The sequence below is a fragment of the Heterocephalus glaber genome, unplaced genomic scaffold (genome assembly GCF_053883595.1).
Source record: "Heterocephalus glaber isolate CG9 unplaced genomic scaffold, H.glaber_assembly_v1.0 deba00001472, whole genome shotgun sequence".
NCBI classification, from domain to species: domain Eukaryota; kingdom Metazoa; phylum Chordata; class Mammalia; order Rodentia; family Bathyergidae; genus Heterocephalus; species Heterocephalus glaber.
Genome location: NW_028258315.1, coordinates 5,601,755 through 5,619,251, shown reverse-complemented (window position 1 = coordinate 5,619,251; position 17,497 = coordinate 5,601,755). Strand labels below are relative to the sequence as shown.

The 17,497-nt window shown below is 39.0% G+C and overlaps 1 protein-coding gene across 23 annotated transcripts in view; it reads right to left on the bottom strand.

Moving 5' to 3' along the window:
• The window catches only part of Fars2 (phenylalanyl-tRNA synthetase 2, mitochondrial), a 463,399-nt gene that overhangs the window by 431,581 nt on the left and 14,321 nt on the right, over positions 1–17,497 (bottom strand). For 7 of the 23 annotated variants that reach the window (XR_002396033.2, XM_021260714.2, XM_021260706.2 and 4 more), the window contains exon 2: positions 4,247–4,353. The exons of the other annotated variants lie outside the window; for them this stretch is intronic. Coding sequence is in view for 6 of the 7 variants with exons in the window: in XM_021260714.2 (XP_021116373.1) it covers positions 4,247–4,294 (48 nt within the window). In the remaining variant the exon portion in view is untranslated. The remainder of the gene's footprint in view (positions 1–4,246; positions 4,354–17,497) is intronic. 23 annotated transcript variants of the gene reach the window in all.

The window sequence follows — 17,497 nt, the reverse complement described above, 5'->3', positions numbered from 1 at the left end:
TTATTGCTTATTTCTCGGAATCATTTCTGGCTTTTTCAAAGAGAAATAATATTAACAAGTGCATCTATTCTGTATTTTTCTGATTTTAGCCTTTGAGACAACTGGTAATGCATCAAGCCAGTCTGCATTTTTAAAAACCTAATTTTTAAAAGATTATCTTATTTTGACTATGTACAGTACCACCTACTAGATATAATGATTTTTGTACCTAGAAACACTGCTACTTTCTTAGCGATGAGTTGTTGAGTAACACTCTGATTTAAAACTTTGCAGTACCTTGGAAGCAGTTTTTCTTGTGCTAAAACTGTGAAATAGTTAAAAATATCTTATCATGTAATTTGCTCATTATATAGGCAACACTGTTTTTATTCCATTTGTTTTAACTTACATGGTAATGATGTCCTGTACTTTTTGTTCAAACAATTTGAGGTGAAAATTAAAACTTCAGTTTTTTTTTTTAAGGAGCTCTTAAAGAGTTAACATTTAGGTCATACTTCATAAGTGGTAAAGGCCCAAAATTTTGAAAAATTTGGTTGAGCATAGTAGTAATTGCACAACAGGATAAATTAGTTCAAAATAAGGATGTGCTACAGTTAGGTCCAGAGCTAAAAGATGTTTCAATTAAGTTGTATAACCAGAACTTTGCACTATTAAACATGGCTTTTCTAAATGCATGGTCCAGTAATTTTATTTACTGCAGTATTTAATAGCTTATTAATGTGAATTTTAAGTTACTATGATTGTCCAACAGCTCTAATTTAAAAATGAAACTAGGTATGAAATAAATTTGATACTTTTTTATAAAAAAAAAAAAAGAAAGAAGAATGGGGCCTGCTAGGGGTGGAGGGTGGAAAGAATGGAGAGCTGGTGTTTAATAGGGGCAGAGTCTCAGCTTGGAAAGATGAGGACATTCTAAAGAGGAGGGTGGTGATGGCTTCATGCCCTTAAACTACACATTCACAAGTCATTAATACGGTAATTTTTACATCATGTACATTTTACCACAATAAGAGCATTTAATATAATTTGATTTAAAAGTAGAAAAGAACAGCACTTAACCCCTAGAGTGGTAAGGGTTGAGCCACATGGGAAGTGTGTAGGGCATGCCTGGCACACAGAAGGTAAATGTCAGCTCTGCCTTATTTCCCTGCCTCTGTGGCGCCCTGTAATGCAGAGACCACGGACCCTCAGGGAAAAGGCGTCCTCCACCCTTGGAGATGTATGCTTTTTTGCAAGGAAAAATTTCCAGACTTGAATCTTTTTGTAGCACAAATTCTCCCTCATTTTAAAAAACTATCCATTGAAATCATAAGAAGATGTCATCTAATTTTTGAAGTGAACTTTCACACATTACATAAAGCTGAGGTGACCACATAGAAAACAACTGCCTCGATTGTCTCTACCTCCCAAATGGTTTATTCATAATTGTGACTCCAAATTAGGTTCATAAGTTAAGCGTATTGTATAGAATTGATAGTAGAGAGAAGAAAAGAAAGTCACTCTGCCATTCGTGAATATTTCTCCACTTTTTATCACAAGCAAGACTATTTTACTTCTCTTTGATACTTTCTTTTTTTTTTTTTTTTGGTACCAGGGATCGAATTCGGGTCCCGGAACCACTGAGCTAAATCCCCAGCCCTCTTTGATACTTTCTTAAAACATTTTGTTATACAATTTCCAAGCATACATAAAAGTAGGGTTCAACTAGCCCCTATGTAACAACTTCACAACAAATTTAAGTTATTGAAGACTATGAACCCTAAAAATAAAATTTAAAAATTAGAAAACATAAGTTAGATTGAAGCAATTTTCATATATAATAGTCATCACGAGCATCATCACAATTTTTCTTTACTTTTATAGGTCCTTTTCAGATATCTTCTTACCTCCTTTCATCTCTTGTTTTGAAACTACAAATAGTTCCCCTGTCTGCCTTGCCAAGGTCATTGTAAGGATGTGATATACATTGAGTACCCAGATTGGGGTCTGCAGGCAGCATTAAGTTCCTGAGAAATATTTCTTCTTTACGCACCACTGCCTGGCTCAACCCAACAAAACTGAGACACAAGCACCTGTCCTCCATTCTTGTCCTTGCTCCTCCTTTCCCTCCTAAGCACTGGACCGGCCCCTTCCTGCCCCTTCCAGCAGCTAAGTCAGGGCTCCCAAGTTCAGATGCCTATTCTCAAATCTAATCACCTAGAAGACCCCTCAAGAACCCAGGCAAACATAATAAACTGACGCTCTCAAGAGTACCAGTCCCTAAACTGAAAATTAAAACCATGCTTAATCTAGTGCCTGTGCACTATTTGTAAATGTACAGAAATATCATGCTGGATGCCAGATGCTAAGATATGAAACCAGAATTCCTATGCAGGTCATTGCTCTGTGTGCGTGTGTGTGTGTGTGTGCGTGTGTGTGTATGTGTGTGCGCATTAAACTTTTCTGATGGTCCGGCAAGTTTTATATGCTAATGAGATTCATTTCCTTGTAGTACTTCTCACCTGTGACAAACCTGCCACCTCTAATTTGTTTTAAAAGGAATTTTAATCACCCAATCAATCAAACTTGACCTTCAGCCCTAACAGCCACTTCACTATGGTCAAAATTGGCACTAAATATTCATGTTGCAACAGCTCTGTTGTCCTCAAGCTCCAAAACACCAGTGATAGGAATATAATTTGAGGAAATCCTCTGATGGATAAAAACATAGTACACGGAGTTTCTAATTCATCTTCTACCAAGATTCTTTAAATAAAAGTGAATACCCATGATATCATTAAGTAAAAGCTTTCCCTCTCCTGGGTTCTGAAGACATAAACAATCCAAGCTTCCATACAGTGAATCTAGTTTCTCTACCACATGGCCCAGTTTGGGGTTTAAATAACGTACCTTTCTTTACACAAAGATAAAGAACAGCCAAGTGACTTTTCCCATCCCTGCCTCTTCCTCTCCAATCTTAACCACAATGCCATCACCTTTCCTGCTCTCTCCTATGTCAATGAAGTAGAAGATTCCTTCTTGCCTAGGCCAAAGCCTCAACGTTCAGTGAATGTGCACAGGAACACACCCAACTTTCTCTCACCAAAACACCCCTTCCTTCACCACCCCATCCAGCCACAGTGGCTCTTTCATGGCCTTAGCACTCGTTCCAAGAGGGCAGAGATTTAAACCTTAGACATTTCTTGCCTTTGACTTCTGAGCCATCTACCTCTCAGCCCAATGAACGCTAGGTTCTGGGCCGCTTAGCCACTGGAGCTCTTTCCAGTAAAATCACTAGAGGCGCCCTCTGTGGTCTCAGTCCCACAGCCACTTACCTGAACACACTGCAGCATTTGGCGCTATTGGTCACACCCCTTGGAAACTGTGCCTTCCCTCAGTTTTTAATGGTCTCTCTTCCTGTATTCCTCCCACCTCTCTGACATTCCAACTGTCTCCTTCCAGGACTCAAATCCATGACCAGCCTATCAGTCAATAACCTCAGAGTTCCATCTTTGCCTGTTCTCTCTTCTCCCTCTTCTCATACCCTTTCTGGGCCCATCGACAAACACAATTGGCTTCAGCTGTAATTATATGTCAGCGTGACTTCTCTGTCCTTCCTATTCTAGTGTCCCTCAGGTGCTCCAGGCTACACACACATCTGTGTTTGCAAGACTTCTCCACATGAGTGTCCCTCAGGCATCCTAACATCAAAAATCTACTACCACCATGTGCATTTACTGTCTGAGCCAAGGTTACCAACCACCACCCGATTACCCCACCCAGAAAGCTAGGCGGCATCTTTAGTCTTCCCTCTCTTTTATCCCTCACATCAGCAGTCACTAGGCCTTACTGCTTCTTACTCCACAGCTCTCTGGGATCTGTCCATCTTTTCATCTCCTCCACTGCCACTAATTCAAGCCTACATCATTTCTTACCTGCATTACCAGTACACACCACAAATCCAGTTCTCTGCTGCCATTCAACATATGTACCTTTAAACAGCAATGCAGGCTGTCAAAATGATGTTTTATAAGTCACTTTTCTGCTAAAAACTCACCAGAAAATTCTGAAGTGTTTTGCTTTCATAACTTATTTCCTGAATATCTGACAAATCTCTACCTTGCCAGAAACACCTCTCCCCAAACATCAGCCATGCAGAAGCACTTGCCTGTGCTAATACACTGCAGCTTCCTCAGCCAAGAAAAGCCCTCTCAACCTTTTCTTCTGGTTAGCTGCTGCCATCGCGACGGCCCCGTTTTTGACTTACCCGTCTGCTCTCACAGTTCCTGGGAGTTGGCTCTCTAGTACTGATCATCCACACTACAGGTTTTTTGTAATTGTTGCTTACAAATGTCTCCAACTAGACTGTTTATTCTATGGAGAAAAGACATGTATCTTTTTTTTAGACGTTGTATATATAACAACTATATATTTGTAAAATAAATGAATATTCATATGAAAACTCATTTTCACACACAACAAACATTTAATTCTAAAAGTAAAAATGATAAATCTGTGCCTCATTAGTAGTACCAGAAAGAATAAATGGGTTTTTTTATAAGACACACCTCCAACTTCATTTTCCTGGAAATTATAAAAGACGGAGATTTTCTTTTCCTCTCAAATTAAACAGCTTAGGGAGTTGGAATCACCCAGTGTCTTAGGTCTCGGCATTTGCCTCATGCCCAGCCCTTTGGCATGTCTCTGGATTTGGGAACAAACATTAGAAGTTGTTCCACTTATTCAAAAGCAGCATCTTACTAAAACCCTAATAAATGAAAGACTCAGGAGAGACAGCAGACTCCTGGCCCAATCAAACCAAGTTTCTTGTATTAGGTCACATCAGCAAGAGTGAACTAATCAAACTAACTAGGCACTTGGCAGGCAAAGACTTTTTCCTAATAGTGAGCACACATCATACTATCTGAAATTATATACCTACTTCTGAAACATATGAAAGTCAAAAGGAAGAAAGTAGATTCTTACATGCTGTAAATATTTAAAGGGGGCATCCGAGAAATGTAAAATGAGTAGAACCTCTATCCTGCAATCGTGTAAAGCTACATCTAGTGAATTAAAAGGAGGATATTATCAACTAAGATAGATCTCATTGACATCAACCAATCATAAGTCATCAAAACAGGAGGGTTAATCTAGAATTTCAGTAGTTCAAGTAGAAAAACTGAGCTACATTCCACATAGGCACTTGGTAGTTGAAAAGCTCCTGTAGTCTTTCACCTAGGCTGCCTTGGTTTTAAATCTTAAAAATTCACAAGTAAACATATTATACATTTTAAATTATCAATATAAACATTCAAATTACTTGATGACCTTTTGTCTCAGAGAATTTGCAATCCCAGTGGTCAGGTAAAGGGAATCAGCAGGGAATCGGCAGTTTACGTCCACAGCATTGTACAGAGTGTGCTCTACTTAACCAGAGAAATCTCTGAATGAGAAAACATAAGCTCAAGTATTAATGCTCACCCCCAAACATACCATAACAGTCAGTAAATCAAGTAGATAAATGGAGGTTAAAAGAAGAAAAGCTGACTCTACGATTTCTATGGACCGTTCCAGATTCCAAAGTATAATAAAAAATTTACCCAAGGCCAACTTTATAGGAGTTTCAGGAAATGTAATAAGCAACAATCTATTTCTTATTCTTTTCAAAACAATTTCAAACAAAAAACAATTTCACACATAAAACTACTAATATTTAATAGCAATCTTGAAAATGTTATACTTTCTGACTATTTTCTAAAAAGACCCTGCCAACAAAAGAGTGGCAGTACTTCTATTTTGAATTTTCTTTGATGCAAGAATTCAAACAAGTATTTGACTTGTTAAATATCTAAGCAGTTCTACTGATTCTGGTCTTTAAGGCAATGCTAGAAATGACAGAATATGCAAATTTCAAAGTAACAGAATTTCTTTAGTTTTGGTTTAAATCTAGAAACATCCCCCCTCCCCCAAGTAGTGGGCATTGGACCCAGGGCCTCATGCATGAAAGGCAAGCACTCTACTGAGACAAAATCTCACTAAGCTGCCTAGGCTGTCCTCAAATTTGTAATCCTCCTGCCTCAGCCTCCTGAGCAGCTGATAGATATCACAGTGTGTACCACAACATCCAGCTTAAATCTGGAATCGGATTCATGTATATGTTAAAAGTGTCATCATAACTTTTTGTTGCATTTTTAAAACTACTTCAGTTATTTTTACTAAATCAAAGCAACCATTAAAATCCTCCTACTATAAGAGCATGGCAATTTTGGAGAAAATCTAGCAAATGAGGGAAACACACTCTTTACAAAATTAATGTGCAGAGTTGAACACCTCAGATGTTCAACTTTAAATAAATGACTTGTGCTTTTTCTACCTTCACAGAGCTTAAGACTGATTTTCATGTATCAGTTACATCTTTTCAGGGTCTATACATAACACAGCTGTCAAATTTTGTTCTTGTAAATGGAGTACTTATTGTCATTCAGAAAAGTTACTTACTATAATATAGGGGAATGCAGTATTATTATATATGGGAACCATACAGATAAATGAAAGTGGACAACTTTAAAATACTGAATAATTTAAATTACAGTGGAAGAGAGCAAATACAATATTTAAATCTGTAAAAGAAATACCTTGAATTCATCTGGAACTATTCCTGTAAACAGCTCAAAGAATTACCAACATACATACGTGTGTGTGTGTGTGTGTGTGTGTGTGCGTGTGTGTGTGTGTTTCTATATGTCTTGCAAAAGGCCTGAAATCAGCACCATTTTGATGATGGAAAAAAAGACTTGATAACCATTAGTTAAATTCAGAGTCAGTGAGGTAACGGCAGAGACCGTAACTGCTTTCTCCCACCTACCATACATGTTTTACACGTATGATCTTAACCTCCCTGAAGGAGAATGCAAGCTGCTTGAGATCTGAGACTGGTGGCTCTCTGGCCCCCCAACATGACCAGGGCCTAGAACACTGCCTGGCACTGCCTGTGCATTTATTAAACAAATGGGAGAACCCAGCTGTATGTATTCAAAATCACAGGCCACCACAGTGTCCTCGATGAACTGTCCTCAAATTCCATAATCAGGAAATTCCGTAGTGTCAAGGATATGGAGCATAAGAGGAAGGCAACCCTGAACTTATGGTATGGCAGCAGAAGAAGCTGCTCCGAATGACTAAGAATATCACAAGAAGACAAAAGCAAACACTCAGGACAGATGGTTGACAAGATACGACAGACAAGCAACGGGATCAGCACAGATGGGAAGCAAGCCCCAGAGGAAACAATCTTCATCTCCAGTCCTAACTGTGGCATTGCCAAGGAGCCATGGGAAGGAGTATCTCGGACACAGGGACGTTCCCTGATAACTGTAAGGACAGCTCTGGAAACAAAGGAGGGTGAGGGAAGAAAGAAGACGAAAAGGAATAGAAAGCATGACAGGAGCCTGATGGACAGCCACGCTTGGAGGACACTGCAGACCAGCACTGTACTTGGCACGCAGCTTATGCACATGTGTACTTTGGGTGGGATGCTGCATGCTTCATGAGCATCCTTTCTCATCCCCTATGTGGGTCACTTGGTAAGGCCGCCATCTTTATGATTCCCCAGTCATTTTGGCCCTCTGTTCCATTCACTGCAATTGATACAATGTGGAGACATTCAACATCTTGCTCCTAAATAAAGAGTGATTAACCACTTTCCTTTAAAATAATGACTTCCTCTGATTCGCATGGGTGTGCCTAGACCAACATTCAGAAAGCACAAGGCCATTACATTTCCAAAGGCCATAGTTCCATGTGGCCTCACAAAGTGCTCCACACAGGCCCCAGCCCCCTTTTCTCCCTGGACAGCATCTCAACTCCACCTGCAGGGAACAAGCCGGAACTTCTTCCCCAGCCCTAAGCCCAAATTCCAGTGGTCTCCTCCATCAAGACTGTGCTGTTTCAGGCACCGGGCACCCCTCCCTTCACATGTGAACTAGCTAAAATGGTCAGAAGCCTTCAGCACCCACTGCAAATCCACCTTCCTCAGGAACTTTCCCCTAATACGCAGCCAGCACTGACTGCGCCCTCCTCCGTATCATGGACTGCGTGCTCCTGTAGTCCTTAGCACGGCTGCCTTACCTGCCCACCCATGCCAAGGGCTTAGTAAGCCTCTCACCTGGGTCCTGCATCTCCTGCTCTGCTCCCTCAGCAGCTGAGCACAGGACAGCAATCCAGAACAAGTCATCCAGTGACAGGAACATTTCCTTTCAAATTCCCAAAATTCCTATTGTGCTTCAAATGTTTAAAAAGCCACCTTGAATTTATTAGTTTAAATATACTTACTTTGCATGGTTGCCCAGTATCCACAGGGACATTATACTGATTAGTTAGGGCATATTAAAAACAATTACTGATTCTTTTTGCTTTTCAGCATACTAAGCACATATACAAGAAAGTCAATCTTAGCACCTGTCACTTACAGGCAATTTTCTAGAATTATTGTTTTTTTAATGAGAGAAATGAGACTCGGGGTGAGTATGGAAGGTTAGTGATGGCTATGAGCAGTGACCATTTCCCAGTATAAGGCAATTACGCATTAGCTATTTACAGACATTTTAAAAGAGGTGATCCCTGTGGACACACAGGTACTATATATTAGTACTATAGTACTAATATACTAGTACTAGTACTATAGTACTAATATACTAGTACTATATATACAGTACTATATATTGTCTTGGACAGTGACTATGGACAGGAATTTATCAATCCATCATCAAATTCAGACTGGAAAAGGAACAGCGGTTATCCAGGAGGGAAGATGGAAACTGTTTAATGCCATAGGTAAAGAGTTTCAGATGGACATGATAAAATTCTGGAGAATGAATAGCAGTAATAGTACAACCACATGAATATACATAATGTTACTGAACTCTACATATAAAAGTAGTTAACTTAATGTTATATATTTCACCACAATAAAAAAATGCACTATAAAGCATGCCTTTGAAGCATTTTATATTTAATACAGTAAAAGGCACAACTGCAGGCTCTTTTTATTTCTAATTTCAAGTCTTCAGTAATATAACATAAAACATCAGCAGTTTAATTTTGATGATTCTCACATATTAATTTTTAAGTTTACTCTGTAAATTCTTTATAAAATCTTAACCTGCACTCGGGAAGTGCTAATACATTATCCAAGTTTAAACTGACAGTTCTTTTTTAAAATCCTATGCTCCAGGACCAAGCCATGCTAGGTAGTCACAAGGTAGCTTGCACTATGTAAATACCTGCTGACAACAATGAGCCATGCAAAGGAACCTGTGGAAGGCTTCAATGTAAAGTTAACCCAACTCTTACTGCCTAATGAGCCATCCCTAAAACTTAAGCCCAGGATGACTCTAGCCAAATTGACATATTGCAATTTTAAAATAATAAAGAATGGAAGGAAAATGCAATGACCACACTAAATCACAGATATCACTTAAAACATAAGATTTTCTAGCCCTACATAATTCTCAGATAAACCATAAAGCACACCTACTATGTATTGCAAAATGAAATTATACATGTAGTACTACATTCTGATGACCTTTTTCAGCTTCAGAAGTTACCTATGCTTCAGGGCACAGAAGATAATTTATTCATCACAAATTAATAAAATCACATTCTCAAGCTCTGTTCTAAATGGTAGGCCACTGGCCACATGTGGCTCCTTAAATTTAAACTAAATGTAAAACTCAGTTCCTCAGCTGCACTAGCCACATTTCAAGTGCCCAAGAGCCGAATGTGGGCTGCCATACTGGATGGTGCAGATCTAAAATGCTTCCATCACCAGACTATCCACTATTCAGAGATGCTTTCCATACTGTCTTTTGGAAGTATTCACAGCACTGTCACTCAAGTATCTGCTGAGCTATTATGTGATGGGTTATGCTAGTTGCAGACATAGGAGAACAAAGGAAACTAATAAATCAATATGAGATCATTAGAAACCTTAAAAATAGGTACTGGGACCTTAGTTTTAGATAAAGAAATATGACCAGGGATGCCTGTCTGGGGAAGTAATGTTTAAGCCAAGATTAAAAGGATAAGTCATTCAAAGACAGAAACAGAGTCTCCAGCTAAAGAAGAAGTACCAATTTACTCAGATGGGAGAGGCTAAGCATGTACTGGAAACTGATTTTAGTACCTATTATAGCTGTCTCATTAAACGAAACACCAAGTGAAGTATTTAACTGACGCCCAAATCTATTCCGATGGGGAAGATGGACAATTGTCCATATATTACCCAATCCAGTTCCCTTCTTTCTCTAAATCACCTGCCTTTTTTATCATTTCATTTCTTGAAGCACCAACTTCAGAGAATGTAAGTACAGCAAGAGCTATTAATTTTGTCACTTCTTAGCAGAGAAAAGATATGTTTAAATGAGTTTCTGAATTACTGTGCATTTTAACCAGCTGTATTCTTCCATGCTGCTGTTAACAAGGTTGGTAAGTGAGATATTTTCATCACAGGTTGAGCAGTTTCCATTTGAGGGCACTGTCTTCATTTATGCCAAGGGCAAACAACCTACACAGACTTCAAGCACAAAATCCAGCTCTGGGACTGGCACCAAACTGGGTGGATGATCCCTTCCCAGGAAACGTGGTTGACTGCCACGTGGACAACCCCACACATTGTCACAGCCTACAGACAGCTCCCAGGTGGGGGACCAACAACACTTCCAGCTTTCAAAGGGAGCCAGAGAAGAGACACCAAGCAGTGAACCCTCCCAGTGCCTCTGCAACCCAGGCATTTCACACACCTGTCCAGTATCATGGCTAAGTTTACCTGTCAGGAACTGCACCAGGGGTACCCAGACATTTGGCCAAACATTACTTGAGTGTGATTATGAAGGTGCTCCTGATCAGCATTCAAATCAGTACAGTGTATTGAATAAAGCAGATTGCCCTTCCTGATGTGGTGTTCCTCGCCTAACTCACAGAGGGCCTAGTAGAAACAAGAGTTAAATGTGAAAATTATGCTATTTATATCAGGCAGATTTTGTTTTTTTAGCCTTAATGAAAAAAAGACCAATGATAGCTAAAACAGAAAAACCCACTGAAGTTAAACAATTACAGAAGCTAATGCTATGTGATATACTTTAAATCCACACATTGGCTCATCCACTGGGTAAAGACATTCTGCCCAAACATATTTCAGTAAGTAAAATTAAGCTTCTTACAAATAAAATGTCATTAACAGGGCCAGGGATTTAGCTCAGTAGTTCTGCCGCCTGCCTCACAAGCACAAGGACCCGAGTTCGATCCCCAGTACCAAAAAAAAAAAAAGTCATTAACATAAACATTCTGAGTAAAATATCAGACTACAGCACTACAGCAATAATATCAACCCCTTCCTCCCCACACCTTAAATTTATTTCAGAAAATCAGAGTAAGGAGAATAAGTTCTTGACCTTTACAATGTCCCTAGAGATAAAGGTGGAACTCATTATTTCAGTTCCATGTTAGACTGAAGAAGGTAAAGCAGGAAGAGATTATCTGGTTGCAGATGAGACAAGCTGAAGTAGGGCCCAGGCTAATCGCTCATCTTTCAGGAATGTGTGCAGTCCTTCCACACCTCAGGATCACATTGTAAAGCTAAAACTTCAACTGAAAAACAGTGGACCTCTTTGAGGTTAGGATTCAGATTAACTACAGATAAAGCACAATTTTAAGGGAAAAAAATTTTAAAGATTAGAGCTCTACAGCAAACAGCAAGATATAAGATACCAACTCGTAAGAACTCCTGTTCAATACTTTCCTCATTTATTAAGTTGGGATATCCAAAATAACTTGGGTAGAATAACAAGTCTTTAAAATGAGGGGCATGGAAATTGAGACTATGGCGGTAGGCTTTTATTGAAAAAAACCTGAAGAATGTTGAGCAAGTAAAAAAGTCAATGTTATTCCATGTTATAAATGAATTACAATAAAGATTCAATAAAAAACCAAATTCCACAAATATCTTTCAAATATTAACTATATTCACTCTAAATCTGGTATATATGATAATATGCTATTACATAAGAATAGATTTTAGGTTCAATATTTTCAGTATCTTATACCCTGCAGAGATTGAGGAAATAATCTCTTTTTTTAAGAACAAATGTATAAAGCATTTGGAAGCTGGTGTTCCTTAACTTTGACAGGTTTGACTTTTTTTGTTTCTGAACATGTACCTCTCATGTAAATAAATTTATATTATTGTAACTTTTAAAAAAAACTCTACAACTACCCATTTGGAATTGATATCTACTTTCTTTCCTCAAAAAAGGTAACTAAAAAATACAGTCATTCAAAAACTTCTTGGATCAATTTAGTTTGTTTTAAAAGCAAACTATTTTTGCAATTCTCTGAGTTGCCACTCTATTTTATGTTTTAGTGTTTTTAGTTTTTCACAAACTAAATACCTACACATAACAAGCACCAATTAATCTGAAGAAAATGCTGTGGCTGCCTGTCTAAAAGGCAAAAGCTCTGAGTAACACTAAACTGCACTTCGTACTAGTGACTTTATCCTGCTCTTCAATCGTATCTGATCCAGGAATGACAGAAAGGGAAAGCTGGTTATAGGGCAGCATCTACTTGAATGAGGCTTAAACACTACAAGAGAAAAAATTACTTCTCCTTACAGGCAATGTTCTGAGGTTGGCTCAGTAGGACACTGCGCCTGCTTGAGGAGGCACAGGTGACTTTATTTCAAAGAATGAGTCATGTGTAGAGGTCCCTGCGCTGCCTGATTTACAGAAATGAGGAAACAGTGGCCTGGAGAAGCCATCCGGGTCCTCTGCAACCTGCAGCATGTCAAGACTGCCAGCACCCCCTCCCTCTGGATCCCCTACCCCTGCACAGGCCTCCTTGGCCTGCTATGTACCATCTAAAATCAGCCTACTTCATATATCATGTACGGTACAAATTCCCTATGATGAATGTGATCACTATGTATACCTAAAATGTACCAATACACTTAACTGAAAAAGGAAATCAGCCTGCTTTGGATTTTCATCTTATTTTTTATTGAACTAGAAAAACTCTGGAGTATTCTTGTCTCACAATGGGGTTACAGTCTAATGAAGCCATCAAAACATGGAAACCTGAGACTCTATCTAATCTCACAAACATCGTGGCTTAGCAATGGCCATCACCAGACAGTGTCACTCGTTGCCCTCATGATTACGAAGTGTCGCTGCCCAGCACCTCCAGAGAGGATGGGAACATACCCCTAGCCTGGGAAGAAATCGCAACTCAAAGCTCAAGGCTCAATTTCCTCTCAATGACTACTACATCTGTACCATCATAAAGCCAAAAAATCATAAATCAAACCACCGTTAATTCCAGAATCTTTTGCACTTCAAAAGAAAGTGATTTGCAAAAATATTTACTGTGCACTTAAAAAGGTGCTCAGCTATCATCTATTGGTAAAACAAACAAACAAACAAACAAAAAAACAAAAAAAACTTAGGAAAACCGTTTGCCCCCAAAGGCTGAATAAGGCCAGCCTTGCAAGATTGCAAAACTAGTTATGGGCAATTACTGTGATTTTTACCAGTCACATATCAGTGAGGCAGCAGCAGGACCAGCAGTTCTCAATTCTGGCTGAACAGAATTACCTGGGAAGATATTCACAAACATCTTCGCCAAGGCACCAGCTCCAGAGACTGCTGTTGGATGGGGGAAGGGACAGCAAAATAACGTGAGTAATTTCATAAGCTAGCAAAGATTCTTCTGCGCAGCCAGAACTGAGAACCACTGCCGCAGACTGGCAATGCACAAATGCCCAACACCGTTAAGGCCCAGGAGAGCTCAAACTGGTTCTCAAACTCTCCAGGGTTCGTCACTTCAGTCTTGAATTTCATGAAATACCCAGTTTCTCTTTTTCTGCTTTATGTTCCCCCAAAAAATCTATTTCTGCAATATGAACTGCAGATAGTATGTAATCATAACTTAGGAGGTTATATGCACCATTAATCATTTGTTAAATTTTTTAGATTTCCCAATATCACAAATATTGTTCATATGAAAATTTCATTTTGAATAAATTACTAAAACAAGTCCAAATATTACTGGATACAAATAAAAATACTGTGCAGAAAAGTGAAAGGCAAGAAGTACTGCACATTTTCAAAAAGTTCCTGAAATCATCTTCATATCTTCTGGAGAAAGATTTGCTGACAACTAGTTCGGAATCAAGTGAAGACGTAAGTTCTGGCTGTTGCATATGCAACATTAGATTTGCTTTATAGATCTGCTGTTAGAATCTGAAAGAATAAGGCACATCCATTATGAGAAGACTAGTTAAATGGAGTAAAAAAAACTTGGTATGATGTTAACTGTCACATATTTGAAGATTATAGACAGGATCGATTCTAAGAATTGCTTCAGAAAGGGAAAGTTCAAGTGAAGGACTTCTTCACCTTAGGAGTAGCTTCTCTCAGACCAAAGGGCCTTACCAAGGAACCTTTGAGCACAGCAAGCCGCACCATCTGAGTTGTTCCTGGAGCACTCTGATGAGGAGATGGAGGTGACAATTCTTATTCCTCATGGTGCTGAATTCGTGGATTAGTCCCCATCTACAGTGCTGATGAGAATGGTAAGGACATAGCTAGCTCAATGGGGACAAGGAACACAGATGGGAGCCTTGTGTTTTCTCACCCAGCGGTCTCCCTTGAGCCTGCTGAAAGTGATCCTGCATCCTGCAGGTACACAGAAGCCCCTGAAGCTTTTAGAAGACATTATTGCATGGCTCCATCCCAGTGATTCTTTCTAAAGATTTGAGATGAATCTGAACCTCAGAACAAGGAGAAAAGCTTATGCGCGCCAGTCATCCTATTTCTAGAGAAGAAAGGAATACTTAGCTGAGAGGCAAGGAAGGAATCTGAATCCTAGAACAAACATACCTATATTAATCAGTTTTTCCATCACTGAGACAAATCACCTGACACTCACAACTTAATGGTGGAAAGGGTTTATTTTGGCTCGTTTTCAGTGGGTTCAGTCCATAATTAGCTGGCTCCAAGGAAGAAACAGCATGGTGGAAAGGCATGGCAGAGGACAGCTGCTCAACTCATGGTATCCAGGAAGGAGAGTGAAAAAGAGGAAGAGCCAGGGACAAGAATGTACTCTTCCAGGTCACATCCCCAGTGACTCACCTGGATCTACCAGGCTTTGCCTCCTAACAGCACATTCAGCTAAGAACTCATCAATAGATTAATCCACCGACAAGTATGGTGCCTTCATGATCCAATCACCTTCCAAAAGCTCCACCTGTGAACACAGGGGACTTCTGAGGGACATTTTAGATCTTAACAATAACAATAGACCTATCGTTTTAGGGTCCTGGAGCCTTGGTTTCAAAGTCCAGTTTGAACACCTCAGTGATTCACACACCCTGTAAGCTAAAACTCATTCATCTGTTAGGCAGGGATAATGCCATCTTTTTCAGATTTCCCATTAAAAACTAACAGTAGGAATGTAGTAAAGTATGCACCACAAGATGCATGTTAAGGAAGTCTCACTTTATTTCCCTGGCTCTACCTACATTTTGATTTCCAGTCTCCTCTTCATGAATCAAACAACTCGCAAGCTGGGCATTGGTTACACAAGCCTGTAATCCCGCTAATGGGAAGGCTGAGGCAGGAAGATCACAAGTTCCAGGTCAGCCTGGGCAACTTATAAAGACCTCGGATCAAAAATAGAGGCTGGGGGGCCAGGGACTGAGCTCAGTGGTTCCAGCGCCTGCCTTCGCAAGGGCAAGGTCCTGAGTTCAATCCCCAGTACCAAAAAAGAAAAAGAAAAATAGAGGCTGGGAATGTAGCTCAGTGGTAGAGTGTTACAGGGTTCAACCCCCAGTATCACACACCTACGGGGGGGAGGAATAGGCAAAGGAACAGCAGTATTGGGGAAAAGCAAGACAAAGACAATATATGAGATGAAAAATAAATTATAGGATGGGCAGAAGTATAGCTCAGAGGGAGAGTGGGCAAGGCTCTGGGTTCCATTCTAAGCAACACAAAAAGATTATAATGGAAAAAAAGATTTTTCCCAAAGCATGACTTTGTATAACTCAAGAAATAAAAGAGAAAAATAAAACTAATAGAAAATCCCAGGCAGGAGCATGGAGGACAGGCCTGAGAAAAGGTACAAGAGATGAAAAAGTACAAACCAGGCAAAAGTAACCAAAAAGCAGGTGCTTTTAAACGTATTAGACGCTAAATACATATCTCAAAAATCTACCTTCATATCATCGATGCTCTTCAAGAATAAAAATCAAACAAAAATATTCAGAGACATCACAGAAAAGAGACCTCTCTTAAATTTAAGTTCTACTTGCATCTGCAAATCAAAAGAACAGACCATCCCTTAGGAAAAATTAATACGTAATGATCAACATTGGTTCTGGGGTGAAGTCACTGAGCTACAGAGAAAAGCAATCATCACACAAGCTCTGAAAGGCAGTAGAACTGTTCAAAGTACAGAAATAGATTCCATATTGTTAAGCAGAAAGAGCCAAGCACCAAGGAGAGAGAAAGATCAGTTTTAAGGAAGGCCAAGGTTTCTTTCAATCCAAACATAACACATTCTTGCATAAACATGCAAGAACTCAAGGACAAAATACTTATAAACTCTGCTTCAAAAAACAAACAAGAAGGTTGGTAAAATACATGGCCAAGAGTGAGGGTATAGGTCAGTGACACAGTGCTTGCCTAGCATGCGTAAGGCCCCAGGTTCAATTCTCGGTACCACCACCCCCCCAAAAAAATCCAAGAAACAAAAAAGTGTTAAGTACTGAAACCATCTAAAACAGTACGGCTAATCAACCACTAGTTACTGCTAATAAAATGTTCAAGTTAAACATCTTAACAACATAAAAAATAAAACACAACGAATCAAAGGGCAGAAGAGGGAGGGACACTAGGGGAAACACAGATGTGCCCCTTTTCACCCATCTTTCAAAGCAACCATATGACCAGAAAAACTGAAAATGTCAGAAATTCATGACCGAAGCATCATTATTCCACACCTGGCCTGAAGTTATGAACAACCTCTTCAGTTTCATTTCTCTTTCTTCTATTACAGCTAAATAAAATTAAATGTTTTTAAATTTTTAAAATACCACTTGTGGTGTGATCTTTTTAGCCATCCATCCAACTACTGATATAAAAATTTACAGAAGGGATCAGAATGATGTTTATCAAATATTAACCACTATTACCTCTAGATTATAGAAGTAGCTTATTTGTCTCTTTCTCCTTTTCTAGGATGTTGGGATTTTTAAATAATCCCAACATATTAGAATATATATATCATTTTATAGATATATATCTGAAATACAATATGATATATATGTAATATATGATAAATATATGGTATTTATATGATGTATAGAACATATATCATTTTCAGAAAGCCTGTATAACAGATCATTAAACTGAAGTTCTGAATGAAGCAAAAATGAATAAATAAATACCCCATAGCAAAA